At 37.6% G+C, this 20,586-nt stretch overlaps 1 protein-coding gene across 1 annotated transcript in view; it reads right to left on the bottom strand.

Moving 5' to 3' along the window:
* ACTN2 (actinin alpha 2) overlaps window positions 1–20,586 on the bottom strand; it is a 63,314-nt gene that overhangs the window by 20,683 nt on the left and 22,045 nt on the right. The window contains exons 3-11 of the mRNA XM_065730025.1: window positions 20,342–20,461; window positions 12,839–12,925; window positions 11,807–11,894; window positions 9,672–9,750; window positions 6,854–6,935; window positions 3,818–3,903; window positions 2,336–2,428; window positions 1,652–1,882; window positions 451–598 (exon numbers count right to left, since the gene is read on the bottom strand). Of these exons, the coding sequence (XP_065586097.1) occupies window positions 451–598; window positions 1,652–1,882; window positions 2,336–2,428; window positions 3,818–3,903; window positions 6,854–6,935; window positions 9,672–9,750; window positions 11,807–11,894; window positions 12,839–12,925; window positions 20,342–20,461 (1,014 nt within the window). The remainder of the gene's footprint in view (window positions 1–450; window positions 599–1,651; window positions 1,883–2,335; window positions 2,429–3,817; window positions 3,904–6,853; window positions 6,936–9,671; window positions 9,751–11,806; window positions 11,895–12,838; window positions 12,926–20,341; window positions 20,462–20,586) is intronic.

Here is a 20,586-nt window from a genome sequence, read left to right on the forward strand (position 1 = left end):
GATGGACAAATGATGACCAACCAGAAGAGCTCTGTTAATAATTCCACATTTAGCCAGCCACAGGTCCCAGTTTATTTGAGAGTTTAGAACGAAGAACTGAATTTCTGTACTCACTGCACTCCTGGCTGGATCATTGGTATACAGGTACATAAGCATGCATTACTAGTAAGAGCCCTTATTCAGTTATCGAATAGTCCTCATAGGTTTGACTTTTCGCTTAGTGGAAAAAGGGTATGATTTTTACAATTATATTTCATTAGCAACGTACTTCCAAATTAGGACCATGACTGTAGGCAACAGAACCTGCAGTTTTATCTGTTTTCACATTTTTACTTCTCTAAAGCTTTCCAAGCCAATTTCTAGAGAACTCCTAGTTGGCAAATATCCATCACCGACAGTTCAACCTTGAAGGTTAAAATGTGAAAAATTTTAGAGACCATCTCTGCTTACCATATGCCCACTGCTCATGAGTGGAAGCCTTCTGTCTAAATTTCTCAGCCAAGTGTTCAAGTCTTTCCAGTCTTCGTATTTCATTCAGCAGCCACTCTTCATAGCCTTTCTCAGCTTGTTCAAGTCTCTGCCAAGCACCAGCAATATCCTTTTAAGAGAATACACAAGAAAGAGTGAATGAAACCATAATCTCTTTTTTATCCAAATTCACAGATTTCTGACTTGTTCACAGTTTTCCTCCAAAAAAAAAAAAGTCTGTATGTCCAGATTTTGCCAAATACCAGAACTACTGAAAATGTCAGTTGTCAGGCAGCTCTAGAAGTCAGATAGTCTGAACAACTGCACCTGACAAAGCATCCTAACCAAGTGGGTTCGGGATCATGAAAGAGTCCCCTCCACAAGTGGTTCAGTGTCTTCTTGACACGCTAGTTTTCTCTCTCATCTTCCAGCTACATGTTCTTTTATGATTTAGCTGTCTGTTATCAAAATAAATGTGCTGTGCTCTCAGAAGCTGACAACAACAAAACAGTATCAAGAAGATTTTATGCTTATCTTATCTGGAATATAAATTCATTTCATCATCTGTGGTGTACAAAGTTTCATGATTTTTCTTAGAAGCTCAAAGGTGTGAGAAGGAAACTGAAGCGAGAGAGCCCTTATTTTCTGAGTATGGGCATGGCAGACACCCTTTGCAAGCAATGCAACCATCTGTTTATCAAATCTAATCAATAAAATTATGGTGCTAAAACAGAGTAGAGACACAGGTTTGCTGTATTCCGCAAAAAATGATCTGACCCACAGTAAGACTATTATTATCTTAATGGACATGAGAAAAATCAAATTTTAAGAAATAGAAAAACAGAAACATTTTTTCTGCTCTGGTTGTTTCTCTGTGTCTGATGAGAAACATCAACATGAGTGGAATCAGTGTCAGTTTTGCTTATGTAAACAAACAATCCCAAAGAAAGCTCCATCTCAAGGCAATTTGCTACCAAGGAAAGTTTTCAAAGAGTGGGGAGCATGCTTAAGAAAGATTTTAGAATGAAAGGGAATGTTTAAGAGAGTGATTTGATATTGACAACGTGCAGCAAACCAAAGTTTCTGAGGATGGCTCAAAACGGTAAGCCAGACCTTCATATTGAAATTTTTGTGAGAATGTTGGTAGAAAGAAGAATGGAATATCTATGCCTCCTTTACTTACTGAAACCATTTTTCCCTCTGATGGCATAAAGGCTGGTCGATTGCTAATTCTCAGTTTTGTCTGCAGGGTGTTGAAATTGATCTCCAGTTGACATTTCTCTTGAACTTTGGGAGGTTTGTGTTTGCGGCGGTAGTCCCGGAAATCCTCTAATTTCTTCTGCATGGCCTGCATTGTTTTTTCCGGGGTCCTGTTTTCCAGCCAAGGAATTGTCCTGCGAATCCATTCTAAAAGCTTTCAAATCAACACAAACACTTGAAATAAAGGCAACAGAAGAGGAACCAAAAAACAAAGACAACACTGAATGCATAAATTTCAATCATGTTTGCTCCATCTTACTATTATCAACTTCAATTGGGTCAGGGCCTTAGTGGCAAGTGAGAACAAGATTTTCTCAACAGAACAATAATCCTAACTTTCTCAGATATTCTAGATGTTTCTGGAAATACCTTGACTTTCAGGTAGGAACATGTAAGGTGACTCCAGCTAATTAAAACACAAGTTGCCCAGTATCACTGGACACTTTCAAAAGTATTAATCTCAATGTCTCAAGTAGTCATAGCTATTAGATCTACAACTGTGAGGTTCACCTTTACTTCTCTTTCATGCAGACAGTGCGTGAATCTTTCAGCTTTCAGTATTCTGTGAACATAATCATCACTGTGTTACAGAAAATGCTGTCTTTACCTCACTTGCAAGTCTCTCATACTCTTCCATCAACCTCTCATTTTCTTGATTCACAGCAAGCACCTTACAGATCCGGTTTGCTGCAGTTTCAGCCTATAAAATATAGCAAATAAACAGGACATACTTGTAAACATTCTGAGAAAGGAACAGGCTTGGAGAAAGAAAGAGAACGTGGCAGCTGCAACTGAAAATCGCACTGGTTTATAGTTGTTAATTTAGGCTTTTAGGTTATCCCCCGTACTCACAGACTCCAGTGGTCTTAATGAGGCATAGATTGGTGCAGAATTCATTCAGTTGTACATGAAGCCTTAATATACAAGGGGGAATCTCACACCATCATTACAGCTGTTTAATACCTTCCTTTCAAATGCAACTTAGACCATTCTAAAAGTTATCTTATTAGGTTAATTTTTTTAAGCACACTAAATAAGTATTAGGTTTGTTAGCCACATGGGAATCACGCGATGTAAATCGAGGGACCCACATGCACATACACCCTTGAAAATAGATGTAGCTTAACTACTGACAGCAAATCTTTTCTAGACTCCTGCCAAATTCATTTCTGAAAGCACTGCAGCTCTGCCACATTTAAAATTGACATTAATAGTTTCACATCACAAATGCATGCTTTCATACAAAGGTGAATCTGAAGTATATCCAATCAATTTAAAACCTGTTACAAATAGCATTTGGAATCATTCTTTTCTATTAATAACAAAACCTGCACACCCAGATGGAAGAGTGCACAGCACCATAGCTACGGTACAATGTGGTGTAGGAGGCCTACCAGATAGGAAGGGAAATTCAGTTCAGAGGAAGAAGAAAAAATATCAATTACTTTAAGGCATTATTTTTCTCCACATAAGTTGGACTGTGTCCATTTGTAGGCTAGAAATGTAAGAAATAGAGCAGTCGGAAATGAAATGTTTGTGATAATACCATCCTTTATACTAGATCTTCTAATGTTCTTCCTTCTTATACTAACACTATGGTCTACAAATAATTCAACAGCTTCTGTGCCTCTCACATCTCTAGGCAGCCTGAATTGTTAGTCAACATGAGTAAGTCTGGAATACTCTCAGTCTCTGAAAGTCTTATACTTTCATGCAGCAAAAGCATAAGATGTTGATGTAGCAACAAACAACTCTTTTTCACAGCACCTTTGAATGCAGTTTTTCTGAAATGGTCTTCACAATCACCAAACGAAGACACTCAACATTAGAATCACAATTATCTATTAGAATAAAAAGGATCAACTTGCTACACAACATTTAACAAACAGGTTCAGTGCTGGTTAAAAACAAGTATTAGTGCTAAGTAATACTTGCAATTGTTAATTAAAACAGCAAAATACAATATTAGTGAGTTTGGGGTTTTTGAAGGTGGGGAGGGGATTGGTTTTTTGTTTTGTTTTAAATATAAACTAGTGGAAAAGTGAAACAATCAAAGACACAGCAACCTGAAGGGACAATTGATTAATACCTGCTCTGCTCCAGCAAAAGCATGGTAGAAGCAGGACACATATGTCATGATAGCTCTCTCATCAGGTTTGGGAGTGTTCACAATATCTATAAGGTGGGGGAGAAATGAAAACAAACAAAAAAAAAGGTACAAGGAGTAGAAGATGGTGAATAAATAAAAGCACGCCATAATTGTCACTGTAAATGTTTTCTTGTACATTGATAGCTCTGTACTCTGGAAAATATACAAAGCTGAAATAAACATGGTTTTAGTTTGATGGGCATTGACAGAAAAAAAAATCCGTACTCTATGAATTCAACACAAACTCTTACAAAATGTGGATTTTGATCTTGAAGTATTGCCACAAAGGAAATTACCTTAATTTTATAAAGACTGTCTGCATGGTAACTGGCTTGAACACCTCACTAATACAGAGTAAAGACAAGTTAGATTTTGATCTGAGGAGATCTTCTCTGGAAGCTACATATAGATCAGTTTTAAATGTAACATTATATATCAGAACTCCGTACTAATGCCTACAATACATCCAACTCTCTGATTTGCCTTGCCTTTTCTACACTTCTCATCAGAACATGATTCCAGAGCTCTCCTGAGATGTCTGTATATTTTCCTATCTGTTTTGTAGCAGCGATGTTTTACGTTGCTGATTGTACTTACCATCGAGTATTTACTATTTTAAAAAACAATCCTGAAAGCATAAGAAAAGGATTCATTTTCTGAGCATCTGTTATGAAGATTTTGACATACGTAACAAGAATAATATCCAGCAGGCAGAAAAAGATGAATTTCTGCTTTTGGAATTGCTTTTTCACTGTGTGCTAATTTTCCTCTAACATTTTAGAGTGCTTCTAATCAAAGCACAAAAGTTCCACAAAAAATGCTGAATAATGTCCTACCAAGTCCAGTAAACAGATGTCAAAAAACTACTGGATATTATTAGTAAATATACAGACAGGTGAGAGAGGAAAATTTGTATCTACAGAACAAATGGGTAGATACTACTGGCTCTACAGAGACAGTATCTCATAGAGAAAAGCAGACAACAGGAAATGAGCTCAGCTCTAATATGCTGTCTTAAGAACTAGTGAGGGAAAGATCAGAAGAGGAAAAAATTGCTGAAAGAAACAACAAAGAAGGTGGAGGGTGAGATCTGATCTATCTACAACCTCACCTTCTGAGCACCAGCAAATGCATGGTAGTAACAGGAAACATAAGTCATAATGGTTCTTTCATCAGGTCTGGCAGTGTTTACTACATCTGTGTAGAGAGAAAAGGGTTTACTGCTCAGAAATTCTTATGAGGTACTTCCATTAGATTATGCTGATGATGCCAGCTCAGAGCTACAAGGATTAAAAATAAATATACCATCTTTCATCCTGACTCAGTTTACTGATTTCATTGTGAAGATACCTAAGCTTTAGGAATCAAAATTGGAAAATATATTAGACTCTTTGAAATGGTTTAGCATCTGAAAATGGAGACTATTCAGAGAGGTATTGCTAGTTTTTGTTTTGTGGAAACTTCCAGAGCAGATGACATGGCTTATAAACCTACTGGGTTCACTTAAACTGCCACTCCAGAGCAACTTCAGCTAAATTACTGCAATAATTCTACGGAGAGAAAATACAGCCATCAACTGACACAAAATAAGAACATAGACTACATTAGCAAAGGGTCCTTGTGACTGACAAAGTACTGATATATGCTGGAAACCTGCAGAACTCCTGTAGATATACATTTTGTGCTAAGAAAAGCTTGGATAGTAACCATTTTTCTATTCCTAAGCCAGTCTGTCTCTTTAGTTAATAGTATAAACCACGGAAGAGTTTGGCTTGGTTGACTGATAGCTTTATCCTATTAGAGCAGGAAAGGTTAAAAGCATAGAGAGGGTGTGACTGAGGTATGAATGCATTAGTAAAAATTGACATTTTTGATTACTTGACAGACAAAGGCAGAAAAAAGGTGGTCTTACAACAATTATGGTTGAATGATGAACAATGTTCATGCAAACTACAAAGATTTCTGCCAGCGTAGAAAACAGTTGTATGTGAAGATCTAGAAATGAGATGACAATTTCAATAATAACAGAGAGATTTTCTAACTTGAGGACCAACATATTTACTGATCTACATCACTGTCACGTAGTTAAGAAGAAAACACATTTCCACTGAAAATACAAGAGGAAAAATTGATGACAAAGACTCTGAGTGTGCTAGAAAATGAATGATTTCATTCACCCTCACATAACTGCCAAGAATAATACAAAGGGCTAGAATATAAAGGAAGTATGATATACTGACAGGAAATGGTTTTAAACTCAAAGAGAGTAGAGTTAGACTGATTTTAGAAGGAAATTCTTTACCGTAAGGATGGTGAGACACTGGAACAGGTTACCCAGAGAAGTTGTGAATGCCTCCTCTCTGGAAGTATTCAGAACCAGGCTGGATGGGGCTTTGAGCAACCTGGTCTAGAGGGATGTGCCTCCACCTATAGCAGGGGGTTGGAACTAGATGATCTTAAAGGTCTCTTTCAACACAAACCATTCTAGGATTCTAAATGTGAAAAAAATCTAACTTGCCTCAACTTAGCTCTTTCACAGAAGTCACATTATCAGTAGTATATTTTGAAAGGTACTTCTATTTCTTCCCAGTCCTATCTTTTAGAGATGTAAATATGTTTTAAGCCGCTAACAGTTGTATTTTCTTTATTAATAATAGATTATACTTTCTTATAGGCAAGAATTATCTTTTCATTCTGTATCTGAACCTCATTTGTCAATGGGGCCATGTGGTGAGGTTAGGGTCCAAAGTGCTAGAAGTACAAACAATAACATATAGAATAAGGCATGATAAAAAAGTGAGTGGAACTATCCAATACATGTAGAACAAGAAGGAAAAGACTGAAAATAAATCAGAAAGGAGAAGTTTCTTCATGACCATTCACATGGAAGAATGCTGAAAATTTCATAGATACAAAACAAAAGAAGTTTTATTGTCTCTTGCTTATGAGTAACGCAAACTTCACTATAGCTCTCACCTTCTGCATCCAACATCTTAGGGATATCCAAATGTTTTTCAGCAATTTCCATGGCAAGGTTGATATTTCCTACGGGGTCATCCTGCAAGAAAAAAAAAAAAACACAAGTCAAAAATACAGTTTTTTCTTGGAAGCAATAAAGTAGGTGCACTAAAGCTTACTCCGTTTTTCCCAATTGTATAGCAGAATCACAACTACTATTCTACAAAAAGCAGAGTAGGGGTATACGGCCCTTTGATCTATCTACTACTATTCTTTCAATGGTAAACATTAATAAGACACTAGAACTCTCCTAATTCTATATACATTCCAATACATTCTGAAGGGAAATGTAGATAACATAAACAATGTATACTCATAAAGTGTATGAGTATACATTCTGAATGACACGTTGCAGTAATACATACAGTCAAGGTCTCTAGTCCAGCAAGGTATACTAGACTGCTCATCACAGAATTAGTTCTGGACATTTCAACACCTAGTAAACATTGTATTACAGTGATAAAAATACTACTGAGCTAACAATTTCTCTGTTGTTCTAGTGTATGCATGGAAAGAGGGAAGCACAAACAATAGTTACACAGAAGGAACAAAATCTGCTAGTTTTGACTTGGATAGCCATATTTGTAACTCCTGTGTGTGTGCTGAACTTTTGAGGTGTTGGAAATCAAGAGTTTTATCTTCTTTAGAGATTTTAATTTTATTTTTTTTTAAGTTCTCAATCATCATTTAGCAGTTCTGAGCATCATTGACATAAGAAGAAATCTGGACAACATTTAAACCCATTAACTTATTCCTGCTGTTACATGAGACACTGTGTGTAATACAGCATTTACTAAATGTGTATATAAAAATTAGCACTGACATTAAATGGGAAGACGTACACTAAATCTGAGACCTACTGACTTGATCGAGACGCTTTGCTTATGGATGAGTGATGGGCACCTCCTGTTAGTGTGCCTGCTGCTATGCCCATGAGTAAATACTGCTCCACAACAAAATAATTTTATCTGAAATCAGCAGATTCTGGAGATCCCAATCACCCATACTTTTAAGCAAAACTATAAGCCATAGTAACTACAACTAGAGAAATACCTTATCTAACTTGTCATAGTCAAGAAGATCAGGCCTGTGTCTATGAATAAGGGCATTGAAAGCAAGGCCATCTTTCCAGCTACAAATTCACACAAAGCACATTGGTGAGAAAAATAAAAGACAGCATGCAGGAGATAAGAAACCTAGAAACAGGACACCAAGACAGCTGTTAATGTAACCAAAATGAGTAGTCAATCAAATGCAGCCAGGCCAGAAAAGCAAGGTCTATTTTTGGATTTTTCTGCATGTGCTTTACGTGCCACAGCTCAGTCTCAATTTGAAACCTGACCTGTTCTTATTTTGGAAACCTCTTAAAGGGAAATAGTAATGCTGAAGCAGATCTGTTTCTGTGTTATTCCCTTTTCTTAGCACTCACATGTAGACTGGTTTTACCAAGAAGTATTTTTGAACTGTGTTCCACTTTTCTATGCACAAACTCAATCATACTAATTTGTTTGTGCCATGCTTGAGCACACATACACAGAGACAGGTAGCTAAGTCATTCCGAGCATCTGTCCATCCATAGGAAAGTATGTATATAGAATTAGAGAATAATCTGGTACTGACAGTTTATTGTTTGTCCGTTTGTTCAGGTCTGCAGTTGTCTTAACTGCTTAAATTAAACACAATGTATTCAAATCCATTTAATTTTAACTAAAATTTGAGGGTCCCAGCATAAATTTAACATATCATAAAGCAGACAAAGTTTTCAAATTGTCTTACTTCTTTCTGTTATCTTTTCCCTCAAAAAAGGCTTTCTTATAAGAGCTGATTCCACCAGTAAAATGAATCTGTCATAGAGAATCTGTCAGAAAAATATTATCTATGATTTACCAAATTCTCTCACCAATTATAAGTGACACACAACAGATTAAACCATGATTAAGTTTTCTGCTTTACTGTTATTCACAAAAGAAACCAAGATATGTTCATCTTGGAGAGGCAATAATGTATGAATTTATTGAGAGCCAACATGAAATGCCAACATGCTTGTCTTTTCAGTTTTTTATTCTTCAGTAATAGGATCTGGAAATTCCAAGATTATTACTTCACTTTTCATTACTCACTTTCAAACCAACCAGCTTGTATCTTTTAGAACAAACACATTTTGCCATGTAACAAAATGGGTTTGTAATCCCTATGTGATGCTACTTAAATAAGTTATGGTATCTATCTCTTTTGCACTTTCTGGAAGGATAGCTAGAAGTATAATGAAATTTAAAAGTAAGAACTGGTGGATATTTTCTATGTAATCCTAACAGTTGCATATTCCTAGGGTAGCATTTGTTCTAATGAATCTTACACTTAATGATCTTGTCTTTGTCTACTGCTCTGCAATCTACACAGTTATTTACACTGGATACACAGCAGGATGGTGTGTACTACGTATCAGCTGTGAATTGAGAATTACAATGTATTTGATTTAACATCCTTATGGGATGCCAAAAAAGTCAAACTGGCTGGCTGCTAAGGAATGGATTTTCTGCAATTAATACTGAAGTCACTGTATTAAGTGCCACTGTATAAGTCACTGTAAAAGGAAAAAAAGACAAAGGACTGTCATGGCCTCCTTTCCTCCAAATAATATATTTTGGAGTGAACATAGAAAATTAGTTAGAATTAGTATACACTCCTCAGCTTGTCTTCTAGAAAACATGCTAAGCAAACCAGAAGTGAGCCAAATCACTGCAGGACAACATGCTCTACTGTCCAGACTGTTGACCTTATTTAGCTTGGAGTAGTCAATAAGATCAGGCCGGTGTCTGTGGATAAGTGCACATAATCCAAGGCCATCTTTCCAGCTTTACAACAACAACAAAAAAAAGAATGGAATGGAAAAAAAAATAATGAATAAAGTCATAGCATTTTACAGTTCAATTCTAGCTCAAGGCTTAAAATCTATCAGGAATCCCCCTGTTAAATCCCAACAATTATGTTCTGTCAACTCTCATTCCACCTCTGAAATTTTGTCACTGCACACTTTTTCCTACAGCACATAATTTATTCTGTAGTCTATACACACTTAAGGATTCTATGATACTTCCTAGGAAGTGTATGTTATGTACAACAGACCTTGATTTTAGTTGCTTAAATTAAGCAACTTTCCAGGATACCTCTAAGTATCAAAAATTCGAGAAAGTGCACAGTCTCCTGTTACACTTAGAGCATGTTTGTGCAAAAATAAAAGGAGAACAAACCTTCAATTACTTGAATTTTCTTAAGTAATTGACTGTTTCTATGTCAGTTATTTCATATTATTTTAATGACACAATTATGTTGTGCTCATAGAAGTATGAAGTCAACAATTATCTTTGTTTATTTAAAATATTTCACAGACATTACAGGTCAGACCTGAGGTCTGACACTTAGTTGTGATTTCGTGTCCACTACCTTTCAAGGCAAGCATAGGAGATGCATTGAGCTGTGAATAACATCTCTTTGGAAAGATTATGAGAGGTTCCTTTCAGCTAGAAGCAATTACTTTGAAAGATACTTTATGAAAACAGATCGCTGGGACTGTGTGTTTGAGTTTGTATGCTGTGCAGTAACTGTGTGATACTAAAGGTGTTAGACTGTTCAAATCCCTGTCACTGAGAAGTCTAGGTGAAGATTTAAATAACATAAACATACTGAATAAAAATGTAATATAACTAAGCAGAATGTACATACATTGTATAATAACATCATTCAGAAGATAAAACTGAATCAAAAGAAGCATCAAAACAAGAATTTTCCAAAAGGTATAGACTAGAATGGTTTGGACAGCTCATTGCAAAGCACTTCTGTAAGAGCAAAAAAAACCCCACAAATATCAATCAGGGTACTTCTGTTAAGATGTTTTCCCCACACCATGTACCAGAGCCACATGTGTATATATAAAGGCTCAGATTTGGGTGCTGTAATTTACACTACTCCCTGCATCCATACAAAGCCTTACTAAAATATATTGCTGCACTTTCTAGGAAAGTAACACATCACAGATTTCAGATTTCTCAAGGCAAGTCAAGGACTGTGCGTCAAATTCTTTCATCTGTAGATGCACATGTGAACTGTATCTTCTCTTTCACTATATGTGTTCTTGGAGCTTCACACAAAGAATGAATTCAAAAAAACCAAAACATTGTCATACAGAGTCCTCATAAGTACTCCAGAGGTTTCAGGGAAGGTAAAATCCCACGGTTAAGCAGTGAGAATAGCAGATCACATTGTTTTATTAGGTGGATCACCAGTAGAGTTACAGGAACTAGCTGAGTGAAATCCCAAAAGCCAAGCAGCTTTTGTAGTAAGGCCTGGAGATCCCTTTTACATGCAGAACCACAGGGCTGGAGCTGCACTAAGTTTTGCAGCTTAGGTAGTGATTCTGATAATGAAAATGAACATTTAAAGTGCTACTGTTGGGTAATGACTACCTTTTTTGTCTCCTTATTTATAATTATTTTACAAAACAATGAAGACTGATTCAACAAAATGAAACATCTGTGTGCTCAACATATTGGTATTTTTGCCAAGAACAGTCTATACCTACCAGTGGTTCTCATTTGAAAGTAATAATTTGTTGAATCATTATGCAGTGGTACTTAAATATTCCCATATAAAAGGGACATCTAGTAGTTTTATATGTTCATTCTTTGTGGAGTAGGGATATATTTTTTTAAATAGTTAACTACATAAGCCACAGTAAATGACACAGAAGGCTAACCAGAGTAAGATTCAGAAGATCATAAGAATGTGAGAAAAAGCCCAGGTTAAAGTAAAGAGTGAAATTCTGCTTTCAATTATGTCAAATAATTGTGGGGGGAAAAAACTGACCTAATATGCGTTAGACTGCTTCTAACTCTTGAAACAATGAAAGTTTACCTAAGGTGGAAGTTCTGAATGTTCACATTTCTGTAAGGAGCAGTTTTTCTTTGACACCACAGCAGCAGCCCTTCTTTGGCAGAGGTCTCTGTAACAAACACCAGAACGTAAAAAAATTTAAGAAGAGCTCAGGTTATTATTTTCTCCTCATCTTGAATGTGGACATTCTTTTAAAACTCAGAGTCCTCGCCTACATAATATTTCTGGGATATTAGGAGGTTAAGAAATCACATTAATTGGGCAGCAGAACGTATACTTGGAGAAAAAACACTGCATATAAATGTAATAGAACTAAACATAACAGATTCAATTGGTGTCTACATGAAACGTGCTTCTGCTCTCAGTCCATTTGCTTACGCAAAAGAATAAATTCTGAATAAATTATCTTATTATAATAATAAGATAATAATAATTATCTAAATTATTTGCACCCTGTAAGCAACTCAATCAATGAGAATTCTAGGTCTACAGATTACATTCCACACACTACAGGCAGGGCAGCATGCTAATCATGAACTGGCATTACTTCTGCTGAAAACAGAGATTAGTTTCTAGAAATCTAGATTTTTGACAGGCTAGATTTGTTTTAAAGGCTACTACAACAGTGCATTTTATGGAGACAAATACCAAGTGAAAATTAAGAAAAAACCCGAAGCAGTGGGAAAAAAAATGATAGAAAGAAGAAGGCTATAATCAGATAATATTTGCAAAAAAGGATAGAAATGTACAGGTCAGATAAGTATTTTGGAAATAGGACAACCACACAGAGGACAGTGTAGATTCAGGCCACTGAAACTCATGAACACAGACTGCTTTCTATCTCTTATGAACGAGAGACATGCTCAGAACTTCGCCATTTCAGTAATTACTTTTTCCCTCCAGAAATTGACTTTGCCACAAGGTAGAGAATAAGCCATATCACTTTCTGTGAAAAAATAATTAATTCTTAAAACATTCATCTCATTTGCATACAATTTATTTTGTAATAATTTAAAACAAATTTCCTGTTTAACATGGTTGCATTACTCTTACCTTCCACTGAAATATCTTGAATAGCAAAGCGAAGGATGATGGTCCAGATCATACCCAGTGTCATTTTCACATTGCCATCAACAATTTCTAAGGAGGAAAAAAATATAATTGTATATTTAAAATGCATTTTTTTTGTTTTCTCCTAAAGATATGTATTTAAAAAATATGTTACATTTCTACCATAATTTATTGCCTATACAAAGTTCACTTGGGTTCATTTTTCAACAAGCTCATGTTTCCCCTACCCTGACAGTAGGACTGAAGCTCACTGAGTCCTTTTATCTCTTCCCTGCTAAAAGCCTGTTCTGCAGTGATTTGTAACTGTCTCAAAAAGTTTCAGATTGACTTCTGTAGATAATGGCTAAGGGGAAATACATATATAAAGTTTAAATAATATCAACCTTGCTGTTTTCACATATGAAAGATCTGGGAAAAAAAAAATGTGTTTACACCAAATTGTTATAAACTGCAGAATATTTGCAGTTTGAAGAAGAAATCAATAATTTGTCTCAGAGACAGGAATTTTTAAATGACTTAGAAATGTACAACCCAGGTTACCTCTATAATATATATATATATATAATTTAAATGTTCATAAGTCCACCTATATTATTTAGGCCCTTTTGAGAATTCTACCCCTTGGTACCAGCACAGGTTAGATATAAAGAACAGCTCACTGGACACAGCACCTCCAGAGACTAAGATACATGGCTTCCTATCAAGAAGTTTAGAAACATGACCATGAGACTGCAGATGTCTTACAACTCTGATGCCTATACATGCTTATATAACCTGAATACAAAGTAAGATTTTTCACCTTTTATTTTTTTTCCCACAGCAGCAGTATTGAGTGCACCTTCAACAAGTTTTCAGACAACACCAAGCTGAGTGGTGCTGTTGACATGCTAGAGAGAAGGGATACTATCCAGATACAGGTTGGGTGGAGAATGGCTTGAGAGCAACCCTGAAGAGAAGGATTTGGAGGTGACACTTGGTGAAAGACTCAACATGAGCTGGCAACATGCACTTGCACCCCAGGCGGCCAACTGTATCCTGGGCTGCATGAAGAGAATTGTGACCAGGGGATCAAGAAAGGTGATTCTGCCCCTCTACTCTGATCTTGTGAGACTTCAACTGGGGCCCCCAACACAAGAAGGACATGAAGCTGTTGGAGCAAGTCCAGAGGAGAGCCACGGAGATGGACAGGGACAGGCTGAGAGAGCTGGTCTTCAGATGAGAAGACTCTGGAGGGACTTCATAGCAGCCTTCCAATATCTAAAGTGGACCTACAGGAAAGCTGATGCGGGACATTTTATTAAGGCAGGTAGCAGCAGGATGAGGAGAAACAGTTTTAAAGTGGAGGAGAGTACATTTAGAATGGATTTAGAAGGAAATTCTTTACAGTGAGGTGGTGAGGCACTGGAACAGGTTGCCCAGAGAGGTTGTGAATGCTCCCTCCCCCTAGAAACATTCAAAACAGGCTGGATGGGGCTTTGAACAACCTGGTTTAGAGGAATGTGTCTCCACCTATAGCAGGGGGGTGGAACTAGATGATCTTAAAGGTCCCTTTCAACCCAAATCATTCTAGGATTCCATGACTTATGGGTTTTCAAGTTGTTTCAAGACTTCTGGAGTCTATCTATAACAGAATGCTAGCAATATGCTTTTTCCAACCCTTCTCACAGATACAGGGGCATCCCTTCAGCCAACTAGAATCCAGTACTCCTACATTGTCTGTAATACTGATAGCAAAACCACTTCAGTTTTTCAACTACAAAAAATATACTGCCAAAACATTTGTGTGGTGATAACATTGCAAAGCATAGTGAGATAATTGAAAGAACACAGTGAGACTGTAATGAGAGTCCAGCACTGGAAGGGAAGGAGGTGGGAGGATGATAGAAGGGAGCTGCAGGCTGTTTTTCCAGTCACCTCATGCCAAATGAGCAGTGGGGCAGGGAAGGCACCAGCTGCTCACCTGCTTGAAAGCTACCTCCAGCCCCACACAAGAAATGGAGCAGCCGTGGCTGCCTGTGGGCACAATTATGTTCTCCTGGGGAGGGAACAGAAAGAATTTCCTCCATCTAACATGGAATGCTGAAAGAGGTGCCAGAAGGAACTGACCTCACTTCGCCACTTTAAAGTTGCCTGAATCCAGGGACAGCTTTCACAGAGCAAAACAGCTGGTGGCCCCAGGACTTGATATACATGCTAATTTGCACTAGTATGCAATAGAAGCTGTCATTTGAACCTGTGGAATTAACAAATGTGATAGGAGATATCTCACCCATCACTTGTTTATCCTTTGTTGGCATGATAATTCAAGTTTATAAATTAATGGCTAGTTTTCTGCCTTCCTCTTCAGGTTCTACATTTATTTTCCAGAATTCTAACCTAACTTTGCCTGTGTTCCATGCATCATTACTATCTTATTTGTCTTGGAAGACGTCAAGTGTCTTCAAATCTCAAAACTTAATTAGGGCTTGTAGCTACTTCCTTCCCCTCTCAGCCTCATGGTCACGTATTTCACTGCATTTTGATCAGTACAAAAATAACAACTCAAACAAGACATGCAAAAGACATGAAAAAGTATCTAAACAAAAGGAAAACAAAATCACTGGATGTTGAAAAGTATCCTTGTCGAAAAAAATATTAATGCCTATAATTTTACTCTACAGGACAATAGATGATTTCCTGATATTCTCTTCACATTGTGTGTTTGCTCTGGCAGGAACACAGTTCTTACACCTCATATATGCAAAGCTACCACTGTCTGGGGAAAAAGGTCTTGATGACTTCTTAGAACAGGAAAGGAGAGGTGAGAAGTGCAAGAGAGGCCAATAAAAACTTCCAAGGTAAAAAGATAGGCAAAGCAATGTGGCAAGGTTTTGTTTTTTAGACCTCTGCCTTCATATTTGGGTTTGGTTTTATTTCATTTCTTTTAATCTAACTTTCTGTACCAGACACACATCATTTGGTACTCAATATTTCTCCCTCCTCCCCCAAAGATAAAACAATGCAGTATGGCTTCCTTTTAACAGAATACTTATCTTTTATAGTTATATATCTTTGTTCTTCCCATTCAGGGTACAGTTACCTTGCAAATTGAGTCCTCACACATTTGTAATTTTTTGTTTGTTGTTAAATTAAGGATAAACATCTTTCTGGACTACGAATGGCTCATGAGGGTTATTCTCACATTTTTAGCTTTAGCTTTTTGAATTCCTAGCCTCATTTTAATGAAGGGAGAGAAACATTCTTCCACAATCAGATCAGAGTAGCTGAACTGGAATTTTGCTCAGCATCACAGTTAAAGGTGATCACCTCTCCCTGTTCATTCCACAAACAGCCCAAGAATGTCAGCCTTCAGAGCACTAATGATGGCTTTAAAGAATATACTTGTTCCCTAAAAAATATTAAATTGAACTGATATCCAACAGGAATTAGAGTTTAATCTTTGTCTGGAGGCCCCATTTTAAATGCCAGTTGGTCCTCTTGGTCCACTCAGTATTTCACAGAATAAAACTTGATCTTCAGCAGGCTTAGATACAAAACTTTCATGCTCTGGAAATTCAAAAGTATTCCAGATATCCACGTAACTCAGAGCATGCAAAAAATGATGGGTGCAGTCAAGCCCACATGGCTCATGCCATATGGATGGGCAGTAAGTTAAGAAGTTAAGGATGTTTGTAACAGCTCAAGAAACCTGCATTCTGCCTCCCTGCTGGCACTACTTTCCACTCTCATACTATAATGATTGTCCAGCCAATAATGCTGAAAAAAGTAACAAAATTAAAAGAAGAGGTGGAATGTGTTTTAAATCCAGGTCAGGTTACTGATCCAGTCCTCAGGACAGCTACAAAAACAGTTGTCAGCCCAAGTGCTAGGGCAGGGCAGAGAAGTGTGGGAGCAAGAATGCAGGACAAAGGGGCATAGGGACTGTTTAAACAGGTATTGGTGCCAGAGATTCTACACCATGAAACTATACCCAGTCAGATGCAGTACTACATTGCTGCATCAGCACAGAATTGTGCTTTAGAGAACTTTAGCAGTAAGGATGTGATAAACTTAATAGGGCACTAAGCGTGTCTTGGCCAAAGCTAATTTTGTGTTCAGCCTGTTTAGAGTAGGAGGGGAAGGCACACGAATCTATCTGCTCCTGCCCACACAGATGTAATCTAATGTGTATTAGTAGCCATACTTGAGATAGTGCAATGTCTTACAATGACAGATTTCTCTCTACTTGCAAGTTATGGCAGTAACAGTGTGTTTTTCCACCCGTGGTTCCATTCAAGAATTTAAAATAGTTTTAAAACATTAATGAATGAAGCTTCACTTCTAATGTTCTCTTGTTACAGATTGAGAATTCCAGAAACAAAAATAAGAACCTGCAGCACAGCCAAGAACATCACTTTAATCTCCCCCCTTATTATAACCTGTTGTTGTATGCAGCAAGAAATATTAAGGGCATGGATGGACATCATCCATAATACAGAGCATCCATAATGGTTATTACAGAGCATTCATACATGGGTTATTGCTCCTTGTCACACCTCCCTTCCAGAGGGAATTTCCTGTTTTGACAATCTAAATTCACACCAGATGCTTCCAAGGGGAGCAGCAGGATTAGCTTAAACTTATTTAATGTCTGATCTGAGATAACACAGATGCTTTGTTTTCAGATGATGCAGGAAGGACTAGATGATCTTGTAGGTCCTTTCCAACCTAATGTATCTATGAATCTATATGCCACTCTCTAGTTTAAGCACCCTGCTAGAAGCAAAATAATTAAGCAAAACGATGGAGATAGGAGTGCAGAGGGCATCCTTACTCCATTCAGCAGCAGATATGAGTTGATGCATCTCAGTTTAAATGGTACAATCTTACCTGAAGAATTCATGAGTGAAAACACTACCTCACTGTGCAAACTGTGATCAGAGGATAACCACAAGATCACCTTTTGTTACACTCTTATTTTCTGTCAGACAGGGCTGGAGTCCCAGCACGACAGGACAGAAACTACCAGTCTTTTGCTCCATTATCTGTATTCTCAGTATTTCTGCACCAACTGTCAGACAGGCTTCTGTATGTTTCATTTTCATTTCCATACATAAACTATCTCTTCAGTACCCTCTACTGACTGCTTAATGCCATGTCATTCTTAAAATACCCCTAACTGCAGAGGGTTAGGATAGCAGCACATTTTCCCATTCCACTTCATTTAATTGAGCTGCCCCCTGGCTTGCCTGTACAGTTAGTGGCGGGAGACAAGGACCTCTGAAACTCAGCAGAGCTCTTCTGAGATCTGAAGTGCTTTTGGGAATCGCCTTTCTTTTCCCACTGTACTAGCTTTTACTGGGATAGAGTTAATTTTCCTTATAGTGTCTTGAACAGTACTTTCTGTTTTATAATTGTAATGAAAATTGTATTGATAACATAAGCCATAGAATGGTTTGGGTTGGAAGGGACCTTAAAGATTCCCACAGAGTCAAAGTCTTTCTGTTTCTAACATTCCTCTACCAGCAAGAGGACTGGAGGTGCATAAAAAGTTGGCAGAGGACATAAGGGACAAAGCCATGACATCTGATCCCTGCATGCCATATGATGGCACATTCAACAATAAAAGTTACAGGGAAAGGAGAAGTAAAAAGGGACATTCAGAGTTATGGCATTTGCCTTCCCAAGTAACTGTTATGCTCTGCTTTCCTGGAAATAGCTAAACATTGGTCTACCAATGGAAAGGAGAGAACAGATTATTATTTTGCTCTGCTTGCATGTGCAGCTTTTATTTTACCTGTTAAACTGTCATCATCACAACCCACTGAGTTTTCTCACATTTCTCTTTTTGATTCTCTTCCCCATCCCATTGGTTGGAGCTAGAGAGCAGTTGTGTGGAGCTTGGCTGGCCACTATGAATTTAAACTACAACACCCACTGATGATATATTCCCAAAAATGTTTGTTATGTGTCTAAAAATAGATGGCATGGTTTTGGACTCTAATGGCCCACACACTTCAGTTGCCAATGAATTAAGGGTGGATCCAGACAGTCCAAATGCTCTGCCCTGAGAAACTCTATTTCCTTTGGAGTTTGAAGCACTGGATTCAGAGCCATAACATATTTAGTGAGGGTGAGGTAAAACTGCTGTGGAATGATCAAATGCTAATAGATTTTCCATTACTTCTACAGATGTATGGACCAGATAATTTTAGAGAGTCCTAAACAGCAGAGCCTGCAGGTCAACATAGGTGATCCTCCCCCTCTACTCTGTCCTGGTGAGGCCACATTTAAACTACTGTGTTCAATTCTGGGTGTCCCAGTTCAAAAAAGACCAGGATCTCCTAGAAGGAATCCAGTGGAGGACCACAAAGATGATTAAGGGCCTGGAGCATCTCTCATATGAGGAAAGGCTGAGCAACCTGGGTCTGTTCAGCCTGGGGAAGAAAAAAAAAAGAATGAGAGGGGACCTGATTAATGTTTATTAATGTTTTTAAAGGAAGGTGGGAGACAAATGGATGAGGCCAGGCTCTTCTTGGTGGTATACAGTGATAGAACAAGGAGTACTAGCTTAAAATGTGAATATAGAAAGTTCCGTACTAACATGCGGAAGAACTTCCTTCAGGTAAGAGTGACAGAGCACTGGAACAGGCTGTCTAGAGAGGTGGTGGATTCTCCTAAGGGAGAGATTCAAGACCCATCCAGATGCCTACCTGTGCGACCTATTGTAGGGTACCTGGTTTAGCAGGGGTGTTGGACTCTATGATCTCTTGAGGTCCCTTCCAACCCATGCAAATCTGCAATTCTGTGACCTTTGTCTTTTTTATAACATCATTTGTATCTCTTAGAATGCCTAGGTTCACTTGCAGTCAGAGCCTGTCTTCCTTTGCTCAGTTCACATTTATCAGCATTTAGCTAGCTGCGTGTTTTTATTTTAATACTTGCACAGCAGAACATCAACAAAGTAACAACTTTATTAAATAAAGTTGCTTCATATGTTCAGTCTACTAGAATTGCTTTTGATCATCCCCTTATTTGATCATGCCTGAATTTTAGAAGCACACCTGCCTTGCACATAATAAAATGGAAGCAAGTCCCAGCTCCTGAAGGTTAAAAAAAAAAAAAAAAAAAAAAAAAAAGATCTCAGATTCAATAAAGCATACCCTAGATTTCAACCTGATTTCTAGCAGTTATTTATTTATTTTTAATAATGTACAGGAAAAAAGTAAAGATGAACAAACCACCATCTAAACACCGACTGAAACACTTGCAGACAAATTAACCTCGGAGAAAAACAAATCTTAGAGCACAGTTATACCCCTATCCCTCCTCAGGTGTCCATACAATTCCATCTCTTGTTCTTTCAGAAATATAAGCCAGCATTAAGGGCTGTTTGAGTCACCCAGAGATAGCTAGCACAATTTGTTCCAGGGTCTCAACCTAGACTTCTGCAACATGAGTGCCTAGAACCTAGTGTCAGGTCCACCACCAAGCATTGTTACGTACCTTCTGCACCAATTGACACAAGTTTCACTCCTTTGCTGGCGATATAATCCAGAGCTTTGTTGACATTAGCAATTTTATGGAAGCGCATTTTCCCTCTGTCTGGTTTCGGTAGTCTTTCACCTATGGGATAATAAAATGAATGCATTTATTGCTATACACACTTGGTTTACAGACACTCAACTGACTGGAACTCAAGAATGAGCTTGCCTTGGGCACAGAAAACATCTGGAAAGTATTCAATTGAT

The sequence above is a fragment of the Cyrtonyx montezumae genome, unplaced genomic scaffold (assembly GCF_038088225.1).
Source record: "Cyrtonyx montezumae isolate F1298 unplaced genomic scaffold, pur_monq_1.0 scaffold_0, whole genome shotgun sequence".
NCBI classification, from domain to species: domain Eukaryota; kingdom Metazoa; phylum Chordata; class Aves; order Galliformes; family Odontophoridae; genus Cyrtonyx; species Cyrtonyx montezumae.